The following is a 23,748-nucleotide window of genomic DNA, read 5'->3' on the forward strand; positions in this document are numbered from 1 at the left end:
AGTAAATTAGTTAGTTCTCAATGTTCGAACACTTCATCATTCATTTCACTCAACCCTTATATCCTTAACTCTTACCACTTAAGCTAACCCTCAAGGACCTTTAAAAAAATTGACATTAATCTCAAGTTTTCAATCACACTTTTATATTAAGCAAAATATTTAATTTTGTCAAATTCAGACATAAAACTAAATATTTGAAGGTGAGTATAACCATAGGATTTTAGTTGTGTTGATATTTAGTCACAAATCAATTACTTCCAAGTCTCTTTTGAGATGACTTGTATAACACACAGCGTGACATATACGAGTTTATTCTTTTTAAAAGAAAGTAGAGTTTAATCAACCCAAAATGCAGGCTCAAAGTTATTCATAAAACTAATTACGATGCTAAGTATGAGAAGGGGAAAATAAAGAGAAAACAAATAAATAAGCAGTTATTATAGGTTCGCAAACAGCCAAACAAAAGATTCTAAACCCTTAAAAATGATAGAATTACAAGACCATCGAGTAACAAAAATGTTGCCACCTCCAGTCCCAGGACCTTAATTTCATTGAGAAAGGCCCCATAACACTAGCTCCTTTATGGCATTCACAGCTTTACTGTTCTACTTCAACCAAATAAAAATGTTCTACTGTTCTACATGATATGATAAAATTCCCTTCAGTGCTATGAAATCATAAGAAATTTCCCTTCAGCGTCTATTCCCCATTTTCCCTTACCTTATCATTCCCTATAATGCCAAAAAAATTAACTTATTCTTTGAGGGCATAGAACACCTAGTCTAGTCAGTTGTCCAAGGATCACTCTCTGCTATGACTTCAGAAGGCTCATAAACTTCTGTGTCTTGAGCTTCACCTGCGTTTGAATCAGATTCAACTGATACATCTCCCTCTTCTTCTGATCTACCCCATCTTCCTCCCAGGGCCAAGGCCATCATTTCATAAATCTTGTTCCCCAACTCAGCAGGGCTGTCAGGCTGCAATAATGGAAAACTATGTTAAGCAAACTGCATATAGAGCCCCACTTGGATACGGATTTATTGAAGCTTATCTACTAGAAAATGCACTACATAAGCTTCAATAAGTGCTCTTTGGTTTGCATTCAAAAGGGTACATAGTCTATGTAAGTATGAAGGAGAAGGATTTATATTGTGCTTACGGTGAATCCACTTGAAATTAGTGCAGTATCATATAAGAGGTCAACAGCTCTTTGAGCTTCGCTGCTGTCAGGGGCATTCTTGCTGGCAGCCTGAAAAAAAAATTAGAACAATATATTATTGCATTATGCTTAGTTTTTTATCTTATCTGATGATTCTGATTCTCTTTTCATCCTCAAATCTCAGATAAAAACTTGGTAGTAAAAAATCCCTTCAACAATGACGAGTTTATATCTTTGGATATTTTGATTGAATAAATGTGAGACTAACTATAAAAGTGGTGGTTTACTACCCTTACAAAGTGGTAACACCAGAATTTGAATCCTAGACACACAACTAAAGTTTGTCTAGGATGAAAACTAACTACGTGACGACTGGCAACTCACATTTAGGTCTTTGATGACAGGATGATCAGGATTAATCTCCAATATTCTCCTCCCTCTCATAAACTCCAAACTTTGCGTGTCTCCAAGAGCTTGAGCCTTCATTAATCTGCAAAAAAAAAATGGGAATTAAAGAATGACAAACAGATTGCAATCCAAGAGCAAGGGCACGTAATTAGTAAAGCCCATGACTAACCTCTCCATATTTGCCGACCAACCAAACTTCCCAGATACAAGCACACAGGGAGATGAGCTCAAGCGCTTAGAGATTTGAACTTTCGCTACCTTATCACCAAGCTGTTGTTTGATCCAATCACAAAGCAGGTTGTATTCTTGCTTGGTTTCCCTCTCTTGGACCTCGTCCTCATCACCTGATTTAAGAGAATATTATAAGAAAAACATCCAAATACAAATTAACAGGAAATCAAATAGTATATAAAGCCTTCGAAAAAAGGTAGCAAACAGTACAAACCCAGTTCCAAATCCTCCTTGCTGATATCAACAAATTTCTTTTCTTTGTATGTTTGTAGGTTTTGAATAGTAACCTCGTCAATAGGTTCAACCAAATAAAGAACCTACAGTAACAGATACATAAGAGTGTATATAGATCAAAATTAACATGGGACAAATCAGGCATTCAATTAGAAAAATATATCAAGAATATTTAAGCCGCGTTCAGAAGAGCTTGTTTCAGCTTATCTTAATAAGCCCTTATGCAAGGTTTGGGTAAGCTTATTGAAATAGCATATAGATCTTTTGAGCTAATTTCATAAGTTGCCCAGATTAGCTTTATATTTAGCTACAAGTAATTTTAAGATTATTTCAATATGCTTCTCCAATTAGCTTATGAAAGCTATTTACCCGAACACACCCTTAACTGAAAACACACTGACAGAATTCCAGGGTCAAGCGGAAAAAATGGGGCAACCCCTGAATGAATTAATAAGCTTAGTCATGGGTCACGCATGTGAGAAGTTTTATTCCAAGAATAAGGGGGGAGGGGTACATGTTTAGGAAGCAATGTATAGGGACTTCTGACAAGGTGGCTATTGGGGAGAGGAACATCGGGAACAAAGGCAGAACTGGAATTTGGAACCTTTGGCCTGGGCACTAAACTTGTGAGATGTGGGATATTTTCTTCTTTTAGGTTTTATCTTGAGGGGGGCTGCAAAGGGAGGCAGGAGATAAACCCTCAGGGCTCTGACCACATTTGTAGCCATCTCATCGATTAAATTCCTTGACTACATGCTCAAATTACCAGAAAATGCTTTGTTAATATCTAGACATACCTCAATATTTTTTTGAAGCAATTTCTCTACAAATGGAGCAGTCTTTGCACTTTTCAAGCTGTCAGTTGCTAGGTAATAGATAGCATTTTGGTTTTCACCCATGTTTTCAACATAATCATCTAGGCTTTTAAGTTCATCCTCACTTTTGGAAGTGTGAAACCTCAATAGTGGTGTTAAGCGCTTGTGATTTCCACTGTCTTCAATGCAACCCAACTTCAGGAACCTACCAAAGTTCTCCCAGAATTTCTTGTAGTCCTGAAATCTCAAGAAGCCATGTTAGCAATTCGTAAGACTCTCGATTCATGTTGAAAAAATTAAAGATATTGAGTTTGTTGCTATCAACCTCCTTATTTTCTCTTTCAGAGATATCTTGAATCATATCAAATGCCTTTCTGACAAGTCTCTTTCTCATTATTCTGACCTGAAATTATAATATTGTTAGAACAAATCATTTTGTAAACAGAATAGGGAAAATGTACAAATGATTCCTAAAAGGAGTGTAGCTTTCATTCATGTTCAGCACATAGAGAAAAGATGTTAACAGGAAAACATGCAGTTTACTTACAATTCTGCTTTCCTGAAGGATCTCCCGAGAAACATTGAGAGGAAGGTCATTTGAATCAACCACACCCTTCACAAAGCTCAAGTATCGAGGAAACTGCAAAATAAATAAAGAAATAAAGTTATAGAAAAGGGAACCTGGACAAAGAGCAGAAGCGTTTGAGCACAAGTGTTACATAAGTTACTGCTTGCACAGGTTTTGTATTTGCAGATGGCACATAATTTACTTATGATATGATATAACAAAGAGTCAAAGACTAAAATTGGTTATATAGATAAACCATTATTCTATAAAAACTAGCCATTTGTGGAGGATCTAAATTGTGGTGCAATTCTTATCCATCTATCTCCCAATCTATCACAAGCTACAGTGACATAAATTTCATAACGCAAGAGACCAAATTCCACTTTGAAGCTCAATAAACTCACCAGCTCGCCATCAAAATCATCCGAGATGAACACACGCTTAACAAACAGGCGTATGTTCTTCGTTTTAGGGTTCACTACTTCTTCATTGTTAAGAGGTCCCATTCCTGGAATATATAGAACACTTCTGAACTCAACCTCACCCTGCACAGTTTAAAAGTTAAACATAGTCTAACTGATAAGTCATAAAAGGAAATGCTCTTCATCCAAGAGCCAAATTATCAACATACCTCAGTAGTGAAGTGAGTATATGCAAGTGGTTCTAAGAATTCGTTAAAAGCCTTTTTGTAAAACTCATTGTACTCATCCGTTTCAACTTCCTTTGGACTCCGCATCTACAATAAGTGGCAAAGGTGGACTAATTAAGAAACAGGCACTAAAACAAATAAATAAGTGAAATGCAGAACATTAACATCCCGACATCATAAAAGCAGATATAGCTCAAACTCACCCATATTGGCTTTGTTTCGTTGGCTAGTTCCCAGTCCCAATACTTCTCAGTTTTAGTCTTCTTTGTCTTCTTTATCTCCCCCTGATAACAACGGAAGAAACAGACTTGATATTGGTAACACATTTGGAAAAGGCGAGCACACGATCCGCATAAAGAAATATCATATACTAGTTACCTCTTCTTTTGGTTCTTCCCCTTCTTTAGGCTGTTCTTCCTCTTCCACCTGTCAATATCCAAATTAATTATTTATAGAGACAAATAAGAGCTTATTCATTTGACACACATTCTCTGTTGGTAATTATAAAAACAGGGAATTATGATTCAGAGTGTATTACTATAAAATCACCCTGAAAGTAAAACTGTGCTGTTTGAATACAAACTCATTGAAGTTGCTTTTTGACACTTGCCCTGTTTGTATGATGTCATCCATCAAACAGTTTCTATTAAATTGAAAGGGAAGGTGCAAAGGGCAAAAGGCCTCTCGCCCAAAACGAAATTATAAAAAAAAACACTCCAGCACCACATTGACACTTGACTATAGTCTATAACCATCTCCTATTTGCTATTAAACCCCTCATCACAAGCAGCATCACTACAGCCTGGCTCCAACTTCCAAGAGAATATAGGCCAGTATTTACCCATTCACCGTAATCCCAAATATATACAACATACAATATTAACCAGCCAACCTAAGGTTGTGGAAACCATGACTGGTAGAACAGACTAACCACAAAAAACACCAAAATTAAAGAAACGATTTCATGAGTTCTTTCTACCCCTACTGATAAGAAAATCAACATAATTACCATCAAATTTACACATATTCTCATTATTCATCAGCATCATCAATGCTAGAATTCAACACATGAAGTCCTTGATAACACAACCAGTAGTACCTCACAAATATTAGAAACCAATGAATTGAATCTAAATTCTACATAAGTCACTCTCATTATTTCTGCTAACGCAGGAAAAAGTTGTTGTATATGAAACATATATTTCTTGCACGGTGAAAAGGGCGAAAGAAGAAAACCAAATTCATCAACCATTATCAATAATGAATCATTTGTGAATAAAAATATCACATGCTCATGTAAGAATTTGTAGAATAATTCTTTGAACCAACATAATGGCAGGAATCTGTAACAATAGAAACCTGGTTTACCTCCACAGTTCTTGATTTTTCTTGCCATGTGTAGATGGGGAAGGAAACAAACTGTGAGTAATTCTTCACCAAACCCTGAATTTTGGATGGCTCTGAGAATTCATACTTATCATCAGGCTGGACAAAAAAACAAGAATCTGGATTTTAACCGCATGTCTTCATTAAAATGATCTTACAATTTCCAAATATCATACTGGGCTCAGCCTTTTATTTAAAGACAACAGCAAATGAATAGCTAAAACAGATTTTATGCTGAAATTTAAAAAATATTAAACTGACTTCAACCTTTTATAAACAGATAACAAAACATAAGTATATAAAAGAAATACCACTCACTCTTAAATAGAGTGTAATCTCTGTACCACGACGAAGAAGCTTTTCAGGATCAGTTTCTTCCCTTATAACATAAGAGCTGCTGTCAGCTACTGCTTCCCACACAAATTGCTTATCTGATCTCGGGCTCTTTGTAGAAACAACAACCTAATTTTTAACACACAGACAAACCCATAAATGAAGGACATAAAATAAAAACTAATCAGAAAATCAACCATGAGAGTACGCTCAAGAAATCCACACCATACCCTATCAGCAACAAGAAAAGCAGAGTAGAATCCAACACCAAATTGACCAATCAAACCATTATCTGCTACTTGATCCTTGTTTTCCTGAAAGATTGAGAGAAAATTAAAACATTATTATTAAAGCTTAGAATCATCAAAACAGAATGATATTCAATATCAATTACCTTAAGTGCCTTCAAAAATTTAGAGGTACCACTCTGGGCAATAGTTCCAAGACAATCAATAAGCTCTTCCTTAGTCATTCCAATACCAGTATCACTGCAGAATCATGAATTCACAGCTCAATAATCCCATTTACAAGATTCCTCTAAACTACAAGAAATAAAAATAAAATCTTGAACAAAATACACATACGTTATCGTAATAGTTCCATTGTCCGGGTCAGGCTTGATGCGTATCTCTAATTCTCCAGCCTCTCCAAGCAAAGAGGGCTCTGTTACACTTAAGAATCTCAACTTGTCCAAAGCATCACTAGCATTACTGGAGCATAAAGAAAAAAAAAAGGATAAAATTAAACAGAATCCATTAGCTGCAAACACATAACTAAAGCGAAACATTGAAGCAAAATTTCAAAAGTGTCAGCCATCCATATCAAGTTTCATACAAGTACAACAAAGTTGGAGTTAAAATAGTAATATACTTCCAAGGAATGAATTCACTCAAGTTAAAATTACACATGACATTATGTAGTTAGCATTTTGCATGTAAATCTCTTGCTAAACATTCACAAATGTTGATTTGAAGATAATATTCAATCCTAGCTTCATATCAATTTGAGCTTAGAACATACTCATTACCTCACAAGTTCTCTAAGGAAAACTTCCTTGTGGCTATAAAGACTGTGAACAATCAAATCCATCAAGCGACTCACCTGCAACAAAAAATAAAATGGAATTCAATTCACTCAGCAAAACTCATACACGAAACAAACACACCCTTAAACCCTTTAAGAAGCAACTCTTTCACTTCCAACCCCATGTCAAAATTCCAAACAGTTTGTCAAAAAGATTAAGACTTTAACTCCTTACACCCCAAAAAACCATGACCCAGAATCGCAAAACGCTTAATCATTTCACGAATTGATTAAAAACCCACCTCAGCCTGGTACTCAAACTTCTCGCCAGTGGCCTCTTCTCTCTCGGCAACAGCAGCATCACAGCGGACAGCGAGCCTGTTCGTTCTACTGCCGCGGTGTCTACACTTCAACGCGGCGGCGGAGGGGAAGGATTTTCTGCCACCGGGCTGCGGTGGGAGAAAAGCGGTTTTGAGGGTGGGGGAAGACCTTGGGGGAGCGAAAGGGGATGAAGGGAGGGAAGCTATGGAGGTAGTGGCTATGGTTCTGCTGAGCACAGGAGCCATTATCGAGGGTGGGAATGGGAAGCGTTATCTCTTGTTGTTCCTGCCTCCTCTGTAGAGAGAGAGAGAGGGAGAGAGAGAGAGAGAGAGAGAAGAGAGAGAGTGGAAATGGAGAGTGAAAAACCCTTGGAATTGAGAAGGGTTTATGGAGAGATAGGGGAGATGGTTCTAGAATTATTGATACATTACAGGCCATCTTTATCTTTGTTTGGCTGCTTCTGTGTCTCATTCTGAGGTCCACAAAAAGCCAATTCACCATAATATATCCATTTTTTCATATTTTTTATAATAATGTTGCTTTTTTATTTTTGTTTTAAAATGTGACGAAACCGGCAAAGAGACCAAAACATCATAGCGTACATAAGTTAAGAGAACTAGGAACATCTTTCACCCAAATTGAATTGGGAAAGATGGAAGTGTTTCTAGCCATAAAATTTGGAACATATTGCAATTTCTATCAATAAATAAAATATCAACATGAATAGATCTATAAGAAATAAAATGACAATTCTAAATAAGTAGAACTTAATAGTAAGAGTCCACAATAGGTCATCTCTACCATTGAAAAAGATGGAAGCAATATGTCTCAAAGCAAACAAATTTGAATCCAAGATCCACCGCAAGGAGCATAGCCCAGGCCCAGCGAAAGCGAAGGGTCTCGCCAACCCTAATGACTAAACTTGAACAGGAAAAGAAGAAGTAGACGCCAAGACCTTTTTGTCACAATCCTGAGCAATCAAACCAAAGATTAACTCTCATACTATCACCAATCTTCCACGAATCCCCTCATTCAAAGATCTAACTAGACTTCAAAATACTATACCAAACATAACTTGGTATGTAACTTTTTTAGCACCACGCAAGTCACAACCAAGAAAGTAGACCGCCTTAAAAACCCGGGCAAGTAAAGAAGACTAAAAATCATTCACCTTCTTAGCCACAAGAGCTAAGTTAAAAAATTTGAAGTCACGAAAGCCAAGACCCTATCCTCATTGGGACAACAAAGCTTTTCCCACTTAGCTCAATGCAAATTCCTTCGAGAAACAACCCCTCCCCAAAAAACTTACTTATCATGCTCTCAATTTGGTCACAAAGTCTATCAAGAATGACAAAACATAGAAAGGAATTGCTTGAGTCACCGCTTTAACAACAACCTCCCTTCCTGCTTGAGACAACAAAGACTTCTCTTTCCACCCCTTTACCTTCTTCTAAAATCTTTCCTTAAGAAAGTTGAAAATTACAAGAATGAACACCAAAATAATACAAAGAACTCATAACAACTAACATTGTATAAACAAGAACACAATATGCTTTGTAAGGGTAAATGTTGTAAGACTAGACAAGGTAATTTCAATCTAAAGCAATCCCATTGAACATAGGGTCCTCTAGCAAGAGCTCAGGCCAAATAGAAGAAGCAGTGCAATTATCAGCCATATTATTATTAGTCAATGAAATCTCTGTCACAGGTACTGGAACCACATGGGAAGAAGATGAGGCAGAGCATGAAGGAAGCCACTGAGAATTGGGAGGACCATCTTCATCACAAAACGCTTTGCATTCATCATGAGGGGCTTGGATCATGTCCTCACTTAATGACGGTTCATAGGAAGAACAAGGCGGTGTTTTCAATTCAGGCATTGGAGAGAAAGGGATAGAAAAATCATTCATAAATTGAAGATTTCCACTTCCAAAAGATGAGATGGTGTTTTCAAAGTAGTAATCAATTGAAAGATGATTAATAGTGTTTATGCTTTTTGTTGTGTTAGGCTCAGCCTCAGTTATTAATAGTGGCTGCAGGAGGTGCTGTTGTTGTTGTAAGTGTTGAATGGCCTCTGCTTGTAATCTCAGAGCATTTTGTTCCCATGGCAGCTGATGGTTCAAGAGTTGTTTCAAATTGGCCAAGGCTATGAGATGGGACAAGCCTGAGAAGATATCAGTTCGAGGCTGGTGTGTCATTGGATCATAACCCATTTGAATCAACTTCTTCTTCAGATGAGTGTTCCAAAAATTCTTTATCTCATTATCTGTCCTCCCCGGCAAGTGGCTTGCAATCGTGGACCATCTAATTAACAAAAAGGATAAAATTTGAAGTGCTGATTAGTTATATATAATTAAGCTTCAGAACAATTATCAACTTAATAGATCATTTTTACAGTTACTTGTTATATGAAATAAAAGTATGTAATTGTGTGGTTATTCAGTACATGAATTGCTATAACTATAAGAAGAGAGACAAAAATTGAAGTCATTGGATTGTAAGAGATAAACAGTTAAGAAAGTAGCATGTTTTGATCAGCTTTTGTTTACTCATAATCAATTCTGAAACTCAATCTATTCACTGAAGTTTCTCTCTAAATTAATTCTGACTTTAGAATAAGGATTTCTAAACATATATGCACTAAGTGAATACTAATTCCTTTGCTACTAGTTAACATTAGTTCATGTTAAATTACGAATTAATTTTGAAACTCAATCTATTTATTCACTGAAGTTTCTCCCTAAATTAATTCTGACTTCAGAATAAGGATTTCTAAACATATATACACTGAGTGAATACTAATTCCTTTGCTACTAGATAACATTAGTTCATGTTAAATTACGAATTTATTTTGTATCTATAAGTATTATTCATTATGGATAATTCCAGTTTCCAAGAGTAATGCATAAAAGTAGTACTGTAGTAGCTAGTGTTGAATACATACTTGTTCCCAAGGATGGCATGGAGGTCAAGAATTGTTTGTTCTTCTTCTTGGGAAAACTTGCCTCTTTTAATGTCAGGCCTCAAGTAGTTTGTCCACCTTAACCTGCAGCTTTTGCCACACCTGTTGAGTCCTGTTAAGAAATACAAATGATCATGCACCCTCATTATGTAAATAGGAGAGAACTATATATTTATTTATATTATGATGAGTCTTTTGACATGTAATACTCATACATAGTATAGTGTATATATACCTGCAAGTTTTGGAAGTGCTCTCCAGCTAGCATGTCCATGTTTTTGAATGTAGTTAACAAGCTTGTGATCTTCTTCTGGTGTCCAAGGACCTTTCTTCAAACCACTTTCATCACAGCATGGAGATCTTCCCATTTCTAGTTTATTCAATATTATAGTTCCCTCTTATTTTTTAATCACTTCAAACTCAGATATGTTCCTAAGGAAATGGGATGCGGATGCTTCCTAGTTATACTCATCCAATCCAAAACTAGAGCTATGTATTTATAAGGTGAATATCTGATGTACGGGCCCCAGAACAAGGCACTTAGAGTGATATGAGATGAACGAATAAACCTTAGTCAAAGTTGAAGTGATAGAAGCAAGGAGGTTGAGGGAAACATGTGGCTAGCTGAAACGAAAGGAACTTAGTGATATGAGATGAACGAATTATCTCAAAGGCTTAAGTTGTTGAGTAAATGACATATAATGTTCATATTTTTAACACATCCCTAATATAAAAGCTCGCTTGAGTTTGAAACGTAAACAATGCACAATGCCATATGTTGAAATTTAACTTTCTTTTCATTAGAAAAATTGTAGATCAGGAGTAAAGATCGAATTTGAGACCGCTTGCCATAAAAGCTTTGATAAAATAATAATAATAAATTATCTCAAAAGTTTAAGTTGTTGGTTTGATGAATGACACATGAATGTTTATGCTCAGACTTGAGAATCTGGTGTGCAAATCTCTCTCGGTTGAGGTGATGGAACATAGCTGGATTGCGCGGTGGTGATTCTGGTAGTCACGACAAAGCTTCAAGTTCCATGGTGTGGAGGGTACATGCATGCAGAAAACACTTCGACGTTTAAGTCAATGTTGGAGTCAGAGAGGTTCTCAGAAACTCATATAAAACTTTAAGTAAAACGCTTAGAATGAATAACGTGTTGTGTAAATGAACGATAAAGTCTGTATTTATAAGGCCAAAGTCCTTGACAATTGTCTCAGCAAGTGCAAAGGAAGCCCCGGCGTCCGAGCGGACGCCTAGACTTGTTGATCTCAGTCCTCTAGTGCATGAACGGACACTATCGGACAAGATATTTCTTCCCAAGTGAGAGTTTGTGACCATCAGTATTGATCACTTGTTAGACGAGAAGTTGGTACGGCAAACTTCCTACATTTCTAACCCCTCCCTAAAACTATCATATAGGAAGCCATTAATGGGTACCTTAATTCGTCATTTTTTCTTTGTCTTAGTTACTTTTTTTTCGCATAAAGCTAATAATTATAAGTCAATTGTCTACCAAAGAGAAGGGTAATTGCTAAATGCCAATGCATGCATTGCTTTCATCAATGTCGATCGGACAGATTAATTGCTTGTTCATCTCAATTTCGTTGTTGGGTGGACCAGACCAGCTTCTCAATATCATCGACCATATATAAAAAGGAAGCAGGTTTAACCTAATATAGGCTATATAGATGTCACCATGCATTAACAGCGACTGTGATTTCCTCATTAATCATGAAACTTGTATTGTCAACCAAACAACTGATTTTGCTTGCTTTCTTAAGTTTCTACCTGTTACATCTAAACTAGGACTTTGCATGCTTCTCCATGCCACGTTCCATTTTGAACAATGAAAACAAAAACAAAGTTAACAACGAGTGCATGTGGAAATCAAAATCAAATTTCACGTTTATTTAATTTAACTCTCTCTTTCTTTTTCTTTTTTTAACTCTCGATCACAAGAAAATACTTTTACATATGTTGCTCAATTAATCAGATGTAAACTATTAGCCCCAAATAGAACGTACAGTAGTTGGTCTACCAATAAAGCTAAATCTCTTAAGAATGTAGATATAAATTTGACTCTCGAAAAATATATTTAGTTATTTACCATAAGGGGCAGCTATAGTTTTTTGAACAACAGTAAAAGTTTGGCAAAGATTAAAAAAAATATAATAATAACCACTATGAAATTATAAAAGCTGACCAAACATCTCAAGACCTTACCTACAAATTTTCGGCATTAGAGTTAATCACATATCAGCATATCTATTCCTGCCGACATTAGCATAAAAAAAAATAAAAATAAAAAGTAACTATTGTTATTTTTGTTTATAAAAAAAATATTGTTATTTTTACTTTTCTCATTATTATATTTACTACTATTTCAGTTCCAATTGGAGCGGTGGATCGAGTTGAGCTGTCTTGCAGGCTAAATGGGCCAATATCATACACATTTTAGATGGGCCTACAAATTTAAGGGCCGCAAAAAATTCGTGGGTTGAACAAGTTGGTCCACGGGCCAGCCTATATGTATTTTCATTTTTTATATACTTTTTTAATTTAATATTTGTAAATTTTTATTACTCTAAATAACTAAGGTTAAACCGATCAACCCACAAACATGGATAAAATTAAGATGTTTGCTATGGTACCTTAAACCAGATCAAGGTATGGTACCTAAAATAATGTGTACCAATAATATATATGTTCTGATTGAATCATATACATGCTCTAAATGATGTGTACCAATAAAAAAACATGCTCTAAATTTTGAATGTCAATATTCTTATTACTATTTGCAAAGTAATACTTCAGACAGTTCTCAACCCTTCTTCTGTCTTGCATCGCAAAAAATGTTTCAAAACAGAGGTGTCTGGCACCATCGTTCACCAGTCACGATCTCCAGATGTCACCCTCTCTATCACCAATAAACCTTGACGGCTAAAACCCTATTTCACATGACAATAATCTACTAAATCACTTAATGCGGGTATCATGCCCAAAATAATTTTTGGGTACCATAGAATTCACCTAAAATTAAGGGAGTTGTTACTTGTGTCGCCCCACAACTAATTATGTCACTCTTAAAGTGGCAAAAATACTAAAATACTTTTAATGAAAAAAATTCACCTCAATTCCCCACCACCCTCACGTTCGCACTTTAAACTGCGATCGGCTGAGATTGACAACAAATTTGACAGAGTTCATTCCCATGGCGAATTTCTGTTTTGTGGATCCGTCTGCATTTCTTCCTCTGCACTAATTAAAAAACTCGGTATTCAACAAATGTAAAATTCATTGGATCTTTCAATTCAAACAACGACTACGTACGTAGAATCGAATTCACAATTAGCAAACATTGGGATGCGAAAAAAATTGATGAGAATGGAAAGAGTTGAAATTCAATTGAAAACGACAACAAAATGGTGGCATAACCAGATGGAAACGAGAATGGGAAATGGAAGGGAAAATGAAAAAATCTACATTGGTGAAGGAGAGAGCTTCGACACATACACACTTTAAAGTGTGAAGATAGACAGTTTAAAAGTGCAGGGTTTGAACCTGACCTTCACCTTTCATCTCATCCAACTTATGTCCTTTAACTCTTACAAGCTAATCCTCCGAGTCTCTCACATGACGTAGTATGAACCAAATAAGGAGAGTCTCTGCGTAAGTTCTTCACAAACAAACAATGCGTTAAGTTGGTGACTGTTACAAGTTCTGATAATTTTTCTACCATTTCCTACTCACAATAGATATCATTATTACGATAAAATGTCAGCAAATTAAGTCTCAAATAACCCAAGCTGTTCAAAGTTAGTTTTCCTGCTAAATTCATGCAAATGTGTGTGTTATAAGAGTATATAATAGATATAGGATATGTGAATATCGCCTAGTCTAAGAGTGTGTACACTACAAGAAAAACAACATTTCGGGGCGGATATTCTGCGGCGGTTTCAGGAAAACCGCCGCAAATTGTAACTCTGTGGCAGTCCTGCAGGCGATTTAGCCAAGCGCCTCAGTTTGAGTCATTTTGCAGCGGTCTCTTTTCAATTTCTGGCGGTTTGTAAGTATTTTGTGGCGGTTTAACCAGGGGCGATTAGGGAAGGCGCCGCAAGTTAATTAATTTTTAAAAAAAAAAAATCAAAAGGGGTCACATGAACCCTATTTCTCTTTCTTCGCGTTTCATTCACGTTCTCAGTTCACACATCTTCTCTTGCTCTGAAACTCTTCTTCTTTTTGCGATCTCGAAACTCATCTTCTGAACCCTAACTCATCTTCGTTTTTAATGATGAATTGAAGCCATGGATTGAAGACTCTCACTGAATGATGGATTGAAGACTCTCATCTTGCGATTATTCTTCGGTTTTTTCCGATTCTACTTTGGTTCAGGTTCGTTTTGATTTACATTGTTTCGATTCATGAGTTTACCTTGTATATCTTCACTCCGATGGCTTCCCTCTCTCCGGTTCATCGCTGCGACTACTATGATGCGATTCAGACCACTTTTTGTCAACATTCATGCTTACAACCATTTTCCCCTTTTTGTCTCATTTTTTCGATTTCCATGCTTTGATGCGATTCACGCTTTCGACTTACTGTTACTTGTTGCAGGTTATGACACTGATTGATTCTATTGGACGATTTGGTACTCTCTAGAGACGGAGGAAGATCGTATTGCAAAAATGGGTTAGGTTCCTAAACTTGTTTCTTGTGGTTTCTGACATGTATTGTTGATATACAAATTGAGGTTCTATTGGCTTTGAATTTGATGAGGAATGCATTTGTTGTTATCATTCTATTGTGTTCAGATCTGACTAGTAGGGTTTATCATTTAGATAAGAACAATGCTAACTATTGAGATGGGGTCAACGGGGTTGGATTGATGTCATTTACATATATGATAGTTTATTGGCATGCTATGTGTTAGTAAATTTTACTTTTGGTGAATTTTACTTATCAATTGTGTTACTTTCTGAATGACCTCAAATTTACTTAGAACTTGCTAACTATGAGATGCCAAAGGCCTTTTTCTGAAGCTGGTGATGAAGTCAATGGTACCCTTCCTCTTCCTCTCTCTATTTGTTCCATTCGTTGCTTCAATTAGATTTTGCTGTGAATGCGCTTAATCTTGGTTTTTCCGATTTGCAGTTCATTATACTGGAACATTGCTTGATGGCACCAAATTTGATTCCAGCAGACATAGGAGAATCCCTTTCAATTTCACTCTTGGACAAGGTGAGTGCACTCAGTGCTCTTTTATTTTGCTTTTGAATTGTGGGCGTTGTAATTGAATGTGTTAGATCCACTTCTAAGAATATGTTACTCTTATCATGTTAGTTTCATTCGTGTACTCTTTCTACTTGCATTTATTCAATGGCTTATTTGACTTTTTTTATGAATTCACTTGTTACTATTTTTTAATTGCATGTACAATTTTACATGTACTTTATATGTTTACTACTATTGCTTCTTTATGCTTTATTTTGGTGGGATAAGTTATTATGGTTGGATTGAATGTTTGCTAATTAGGTGTTACTCTTACAATTTACCAACACGTTAATTGTCACTTTGGCAAAAAGCATCTGCAAGTTACTTAAAAAGAAGTGAAGAGATCACATTTTGTTAGTTCCTCTAAACTTGTTCTTTCACTTGATGTGCATGAAAGTATTAAGAAACATAATCATAGTGTAGGATGTGATATGGTGTGTTTATCATTGTTGTCACTTTAAACTTTTTACAGATGATATTGTCTTATAGCCCTGTTGCTCAATTTTCCCTTTTTCTGGTTCAGTAGACTGATTTTCATCTTGTTGGAGCCTTGGAATTGCTTAGAATTCTCATAGACAAGGTATGTTTTATTTTGATATTCTTTCTGCTAAAGTTCTTACCATTTACCTCATTGAGTGATATACATAATTCTATTGGTTCATGTGAATTTAAGTCCATAGAAGGAGTTCATTTTAATATTTGATAAGTTCATTTGCTCTTTTTTTTTTTCGTTATTTATTACTCATGAAACAACTTTTGTGTTTGATTCTGAACTGGGTGATTGCTTCTGTAGCTATACCGATCTTTTTATTGAATGTAAGTTAAATTGATTGTAGAGGTGGTGAAGTTCTATTTGAAATTAACACTCATGGAGTCATGGCATATTGGACTTCATATATATGCTTATCTTTTTATGAACGGGACTTTATATACTGATCAAATATCTAATGAATTACAGAAACCGCCGCAAAATAGAGGCGGAATGAATTACAGACTTTGCGGCGCTTTTAACCGCCGCTATATTCTGCGGCGGTTATTCCAACGCTTGGATATAAGCGCCGCAGAACGGCCCCCGACGCTCGTAACTGCGGCGCTCAAAGAAACGCCTCATTATACATTTTGCGGCGGTTTTCCAGAAGCGCCGCAAAATGCCTTTTTTTTGTAGTGGTATGTGCCAGCTGTACACAGCTGGACACAGCTGTCATTGTGTAACTGATTCTGTTAGCTTGTAACTGTTTTCACTAGCTTACTTAGTTCATATATAAGGAGGTTTCTCCTACTGTAAGTCTGTAATCATCAAAATCAATGAGAATAGTTCTATTGTTTTCATTTTCCCTTTCTTCTGTTTCATCTAACATGTGTATCCTCAATTCCTCATAAGAATGCGACTCCTTATATATATCATCACTATGTTTAAGAACTATTAGGGCAGAAAATGTAATACTTGAGATCCGATTTAGATTAGTTAAGGCTTGGGATTGATGACTATATATGTATGTTAGTGATGATCATTTGGCATTCCGCATTTTCATTACCGTCCAACTTATTGCACGAGTTCCCATCTGCAGGTGATACCCCCTTTTACCTATATTAGAAGAAAGTTTCACATAGCTCTAGGACTCACCCACAGGTTTAGAATTCAAAAAATAGAATCAACCAATTCAATTGTTGGTTTCTTTTTTTTTTTGATTCCACAATTGTTGGTTTCTACTTCCTGTGTGTTCTGCATCCTGAAATAGTTTGTATAGTTGTTTTCAAGTTTCACATTAGTTTCTTGATTCAACAATCAAAATTTAATAATTGGATTACAATCTCGTCTGTGTTGCAACGTTTATCATCACCAGAGTATTGCTTCACACTCATTAAGAAACAAATGATTGCATGATAATTTGTGACATGCACAAGGAGTACAATTTGGTATTCAATTCGATATGGCCGGTTTGTGTCTCTGATATTACCTGATTAATTAAGCTATGATCTTAGCGGTGGTTGAGCGCAAGAAAAAAGCACTTTATGATTCTAATTTTCTGATAGTCATTTCCATCTACATGCATGGTTATAGCCTCATAGTCATAGAGTATATGATCACAACATCAAATTAAGGTGTGATGTAGTAGGTCTAGACGTCTAGTTATATGATATTGTATTAGTTTTGTTTGGACTTTTCTCAAAAGCTTAAATTGTTGGATAAGGATCACTTTAATGGTTTAATATGATATTCTAACACGTCCCTTCACGCAAGATCCCTTTGGGCTTGAAGGGTGGATAAATGCACAAGTCCACCTACCATGTGCTTAATTAAATTTCACTTTTTAATTAGAAAGTGAGGGTTTTAATTAGAAAGTGAAGGAAACCAGGATCGAACTTTAGACCTCTTGGTCATAGAGCCTCTGATACCATGTCATGCAACTACTTATCTCAAAAGCTTAAACTGTTGGGTAAAGACCACTTTAATGGTTTTATATGATATTCTAACCGTAACAATTATAATAAGGTGGAGACTAACATGAAAGAGCTAATGGGTCTTTCATAGATGAAAGACCTTCCTTTATCACAGGATTGGATATTACATATTCACCCTTAAATTAATTTTAAAAAGCAATTATGCCATAGAAGTTATTTTTCCTTTTTACCACTTTACTACACCTACAACCACGAATACAACCTCCGTAATTACTGCCTCAAGTCACCACAATCGCCACCACCTCTACCACCAAGACACAATATGCACAAGGGATCTAACAAAATTAAATCCCAGAAAATGCAAGCAATAGATCTGTTCCCGGTGGTGCGTAGTGTTTCTGAAAGTGTGATGCCTTGGACAGAGAAGGAAGAGAACAGGGTCAGAGCTTGATCCCTTTCCTGGGCGAGGAAGAATCAAAGGAGCTTGTGACACGGTTTCTCCCGTCGGTGAAGATGTATGCGAGGAGGTGGGTGGCAGGAACTTTCATGAAAGTAATATTTATATCCGTTGCAGAAGGGTTGCTTTCGACCATTAAAATAATCTTAAAATCCAATAATCTATTTCTAATTATACATGTTTAATGTTCCTAATTATACTGTAAAAATAAAAATGATTGAATAAAAGAAATTAAAAGAATATTGAAAGAAAAACATATCGATGAAAGAAGAAAAAATTATCTGAATCTCAATTTATATGGCCTTCTTTGTCGGTATGAGCTGTTGCTAACAAAGAAATTGTTCAACTGACGACTTTGGTGGTTAGTAACCACGAAAATGTTTCAAGTTACTGACAACAAACTGTAGCTAACGACCAAAAATTATAAAACTGCCAAGTTACTAAGGTAATTATGAAATAAATCACTTACGAGTTTGACCGTTTGTCAGTAATGACCATAATTTAAAAAGATTGCTTAATTTCAAAAAAAAAAAATTAAACTACCACTTTAGTCGTAGTTAACTAACTACCATAATTTAAAAAGACCGCCAAGCCGGTGGTTACTTGGTGGTAACTAATCACTGCAAAAATTATTTGCCAATAGATTACCGACAACCTAATCATTGGTTACAGGAAGATTTTGTAAAATCATGTCGGCAATGATGTGTTTTCCTGGTTAAATCCTCCGTTCTAGGTCTAGGCATACGCAAGGATGGGAAGGAGACCACAACTCCAAATCGATGTCCCAAGGCAGGTTACCACCCCTCTCTCTATCGCACTCTCCCTCAACATACAATCAATGGGCACAATAAAATTCTGAAGTGGATTCAAAAACTAGAAAGCGTGAAAGTGCACCAAGACTTCCCAGGGAGCAATTTTAAGAATTCCCTTAGGTCGTCCACATGATTACCATAGTCAAATAGGGAGACCTTTCGACGCTCGCTTCTTTCGCTGTGTACCCCTCCATCCTTCGGAGGTGGAACAAAAAAAATGTACTAAAATTATATATTTTATCTAAGTAGGGCCCTAGGACGAAAAAAAAAAGGCGGGGGACCAGAGTTTTCACGATAGGAAAGAGATAAAATAAATGATTAGCGGAATAAGGAACCAAGTACTCAAAACTCAAAAACAATAGAAACTTCTTCCCAAATTAATTTTGACTTAAAAATAAATAGTTAAAAGATCTCCAAACATGGTATTAGTAACTCTAGTAACTAGTAATTGTGTCACAACTGTTAAGACCTTGAACTGCAAAATGTTCATGTTCTTTTACATTGGAAATGTAGTCCCAATTTTAATATACACCATTCACATTGTTTCAAGTACCTTACCTACCTCGACATATTAAATCGTACCTTTTCCTTCTCGTTGATTGCATGGTGGTAGACAAACGCAAAACACAAATAACTTCAATCTCACGTAACCATTGTGAACTCTCCTTTTGATTCTATAGGGTATTTGAGCCTCTCTGTCCCTCATGGTACTGTTTTATACATTCTCTGGACCACAAATTCACATAAAATCCATCAGAAAGCGTCTTTCTATATAATTGTTAATGTTGATATTTACATTACTGCTATTCTGATTTCTTATACAGGGGATTCTAACCTGAGAGTTTGTGTCAGGGTATGGGGATTGAGAAACTATTTGAACATGCTAACAAAATCAAGCACACGTTACAATACTATTCATATGTAACTGCTAATGTTTAACTATATAAATCAAGTGTTCGAGGAGTAGATGTTGGAAACATAGCTTCTATCTTTGACTTAGATAGCTAAGTATTTGACTTGGGTTTTTTCTCATCTCAGAGCACTTGCTATAAAAGATAAGTGAACATTTTGAAGTGATTCCTCTTTTCTGCGATTTGATTTTGTAGGGACAAACATATATCGGTGTAATTAAGTTAAACAGAGATGGCCATGGTGCTCACCAAAAAAAGTGCTTGTATTTTGCTTGTTCTTCTTTGTGCTGCCTGGCTATCCTCTGCTAGGTTGAGCCCCACAGGTATGTTTCCAAACTTCTTTTTGGCATACTATACATATATAGCATGTTTGAAGTTTATTTTTGAATTTCAATTTAATGAAGTTGTTGGACTGTGCAATCATTGTAGTCAAATTTAACACTTTCGAAAATTCAACTTTTAGAAGCTATATTCACTTTTGGAAGTTTAATTGACCTCCAGAAGTGAATTTCGTTTTGCGTTTCGGACGTGTATTTTTTTAACTTCTGGAACAAAAAAAAATCACTTTCGGATGTCCATCCGAGATCCGAGAGTGAAAATAATTTCTAAATGTTCAATTTGAAGTGCAAAACTTGACCGTAGGGATTGCAGGAACCGGCTACACTTAATTCAGATCCATAATTTTTCCTTAAAATCGATTATGGCACAAAAATTCTTCTACAATTAATTCAAAAGTCTGAATCAATTAAAGGGACAAACTTGTGCTTAGCTTTTGTATTTCATAATTGATACTAAAGAATTTCCAAACTAGGTTTCTATGAAACAATGCATTATTTGCTTTCTAGATGTAACTTATATGCAAGTAATGACCACAAATTGGTGAAAAATGCAGGTGCTACAGATTTTGAAATTTCTGATAGGAAGGTAAACATTTTAAATTCTAGTTATTTCCTTTTCATACTAGAATACAAAGGGCGTTTCTTATTGCCAAGTATAAATAAAAGGTTGATTAATTATCTGCTATAATATGCTGGGAACTTCTTGAACAGGCAAGCATTGATGCAGCTAGTGCTACAAAAAGTACTAGGGTGAAAATCATAGCTGATCAGGGGAACTTGAACAAACCAAATGCTATGCAACTTGTGAAGAAATCTGGAAAGTTTAAGCCTGCTTCCAGTGTTAGTGTGAGAAGCCGTTTGCTTGATGAAGATTCGGGTTTTGTGGCTTTCAGTGCTGATTATCATCGACCATCGCACCACCCACCTAAGAATAACAAGTGAATTCAATTCAAAGTTTCACCTTATCAATTATGGAAGATCTTTTAGGTGCATTTTTGTTCATGTTGTTGCTTTACCATATGCTTTCTGTCACTGAAATGAGTGCTTATATGTGTAAGTTCATAGGTTATATAAAAGTGCTTCTTACAAATCAAGTTGGAGAAGCATTTGCAAATTATTAGTAAAATTAAGAGTCTCATTCTCATTCCCTAGTGTTTTTGTAAACCGTATAATTGATGTTGTCCCAGAGTTTCTCTCTGTCCATTACAAAAAGAAGTCATGTATTAGTATGTCGTGTTTTATTGATACTATTCACTATTCAGTTAAGTTATGAAAATGATGTTCAGACATGTTTTTCACGAATATCCTTTGGACATACGGCTTAGCGACAATTTTCAACCGTTGCTAATGTTTGTCGCGGCTAAAAATTGCAAAAGAAAGTGTATATCTGTTGGATTTTTAGCAAAAACTTTAGGTTCATATATCATTATTCTTCTTCTTGTTTCAAAATATATCATTATTCTTCAGAAAAATTGAGAAATAATTTGTTTTGGCACATGGCCCCCATTAAATGAGAAAATTTACAGCCCGTTCTATCATGTCTCAGCCCGGCCCAATATGTCCCTTGGGCTGAGGCATTACAACTAACAACCTTGATGCATACCTAAAGGACTAAAGGAGTCATTTCGGAAAAAGAAAAGAAAAAAATCAAAAGGGGCATACAATATATGAAAAGTTAAAAAGTCCAATATCTTAGAAGAAATTCATGTTCATGAAACTTCAACAAATTGACCAAAAAAAAAAGAAACTTCAACAACAAAAAAATTCATGTTCATGATCTAGTCTTAATGAAAAATTAAAGCAGTTGATTCTTTCGTTTCTTTAATAAGCCAAATTAAATATATTGAAGTGAAGTACAAGATGTACTTTAACGCAATACAAGTATGAAAAAATGAGAAATGAAAACTAAAAGTAGTAACTTTTACAATATCACAACAATGATCTTCCTACTAGTAAAAAGCCCACCACCCACCACCTTCAAGGAGACAGATTAAAAAAATCACGCATCATTAAAATCTTACCAGAAAAAACCTGGTGAAGAAAAAAATAAATACATGATTTCAATAATCAAGAGGTTGGAAAAGTAGCTGATTCTTTTGTTGAATGAAAGTTTGTGGTTTTGTCTTAAAAAATATATCTTCGTAATTGACAAAAAAATGTGATATCTTTGTAAAGCATAATACTAATGTCTCTTACCTTTCACCATTTTCCTTTGCATTTAACGATGGAAACCTAGTCAAGAGTATTAAAAACCTAACCAAGAGTATAATTTTGGCAAGGTCTGACCCCATATTCAAGTTGTTTATAAAAAAAAGCAAGTTTTTCAACACAAGAGCAAAAGTCTTAATTAAGATACAAAACATTTTTAGAATATCATAATTAAAATAACTTCTATAAAATGAAAAGTTTTTTAAATTATAATTTCTTCTACAATATACAATGGTTGTTTTGAAAGAATAGTTTGATGATCTGCACTTAGAAATTACTATTTTTTTTTTATCTGAAACCCACGTAACCATATCCACACACATTCCATGTCCATGGTTGGAAATCATGCATGATTTTTGGGCAAATATACTGCAAATACATATCACGTGAATCAACTTCTTGTTGTAGTCAAACGGAAATTGGGAGGCGATGCCGTGAGGGAATCATGGAAAGAGACCCCCACCCTCACCCGTGATCCAATTCTTTTTTATTTTCTATTTTTTAAAAAATAATTAGTTACTACCCTCGTCATTCGTCAATAATAGTAAGTATACTTCCATAAAAAAATAGTAAATATACTTTGCACCGAATGACGACCGGTCATAAAATGTTCTACATTATCATAAATAGATATCAAATTATGACTTCATTAATAAGAAATGTGATGAGCAACCACTACACACCAAACCGCATATTTATGATTTCATTGAGAATACCCCACAACGATCATTTATAAAGTTATATATTAGAGTTTTCTTACAGCATCTACATCTATCATACTCACTAAAATATTTACACATCATTTTTTTAATTTCTCATAATGTCACATCATCTACGTACCCCATTTTACTAACTTTTTACTCCAACTCAACAACTCTTAAAAGTTTTTATAGTGGATCCCACCATCAACATCACATTTGTATATTTTATTATTTATCTTCATTTTAATTAATTGTAAGTGCTTGTAATAAATACAAGCTCATATTTCAAGTCTAGTGTGGAGTATTTATTCTCACATACTCATCTTTGCCATGTTGGAATTGAATATGTACTCCAATGATAATAAATATCCATATGAGTATGTATTTAACATTAGATACTACCATACATGATTTTATCATATTAAAATTTGTATGAATTCCTCTGTCATGTACATTTAATGAAATAAGTTCACTTGTTTTTAAGTCTCCCCAAAATAATTATTATAGACTAATTTCACTTTCTCCTCCGTAGTAGCATCATTCAAAAGTTAAAG

The 23,748-nt window shown here is 35.3% G+C and overlaps 3 protein-coding genes across 9 annotated transcripts; 1 reads left to right on the forward strand and 2 right to left on the reverse strand.

Moving 5' to 3' along the window:
* Nucleotides 1-408: 408 nt before the first annotated feature.
* Nucleotides 409-7,514, reverse strand: LOC130739689 (heat shock protein 90-5, chloroplastic). Its single transcript, XM_057592064.1, has 19 exons — nt 7,109-7,514; nt 6,811-6,884; nt 6,368-6,493; nt 6,178-6,271; nt 6,014-6,097; nt 5,769-5,912; nt 5,433-5,549; nt 4,443-4,490; nt 4,268-4,348; nt 4,047-4,151; nt 3,820-3,960; nt 3,395-3,487; nt 3,173-3,250; nt 2,830-3,084; nt 2,013-2,115; nt 1,737-1,911; nt 1,544-1,649; nt 1,160-1,249; nt 409-977 (listed from the first exon to the last, which is right to left on the reverse strand). The coding sequence occupies exons 1-19, from the start codon at nt 7,370-7,372 to the stop codon at nt 783-785; spliced, it is 2,373 nt and encodes a 790-aa protein (XP_057448047.1). The 5' UTR covers nt 7,373-7,514; the 3' UTR covers nt 409-782.
* Nucleotides 7,515-7,819: 305 nt separating this feature from the next.
* On the reverse strand, nt 7,820-10,593 carry LOC130739695 (transcription factor MYB53-like). Its single transcript, XM_057592070.1, has 3 exons — nt 10,325-10,593; nt 10,072-10,201; nt 7,820-9,431 (listed from the first exon to the last, which is right to left on the reverse strand). The coding sequence occupies exons 1-3, from the start codon at nt 10,455-10,457 to the stop codon at nt 8,720-8,722; spliced, it is 975 nt and encodes a 324-aa protein (XP_057448053.1). The 5' UTR covers nt 10,458-10,593; the 3' UTR covers nt 7,820-8,719.
* Nucleotides 10,594-14,271: 3,678 nt separating this feature from the next.
* On the forward strand, nt 14,272-21,561 carry LOC130739696 (uncharacterized). Of its 7 annotated transcripts, none has more exons than XR_009019942.1 (8): nt 14,272-14,485; nt 14,708-14,782; nt 15,093-15,150; nt 15,245-15,331; nt 15,837-15,944; nt 20,143-20,270; nt 20,840-20,871; nt 20,997-21,561. XR_009019942.1 is itself a non-coding variant. In XM_057592071.1 (6 exons), exons 3-6 carry the CDS (start codon nt 15,139-15,141, stop codon nt 16,527-16,529), a joined length of 360 nt encoding a protein of 119 aa, XP_057448054.1. In that variant the 5' UTR covers nt 14,272-14,485; nt 14,708-14,782; nt 15,093-15,138; the 3' UTR covers nt 16,530-16,700. The 7 variants fall into 7 exon arrangements, 1 of the variants encoding a protein (XP_057448054.1); XR_009019941.1 differs by having other exon boundaries at nt 15,888-15,944; XR_009019940.1 differs by having other exon boundaries at nt 15,891-15,944.
* The last annotated feature ends 2,187 nt before the right edge of the window (nt 21,562-23,748 follow it).

The sequence above is a fragment of the Lotus japonicus genome, chromosome 2 (assembly GCF_012489685.1).
Source record: "Lotus japonicus ecotype B-129 chromosome 2, LjGifu_v1.2".
Lineage (NCBI taxonomy): Eukaryota > Viridiplantae > Streptophyta > Magnoliopsida > Fabales > Fabaceae > Lotus > Lotus japonicus.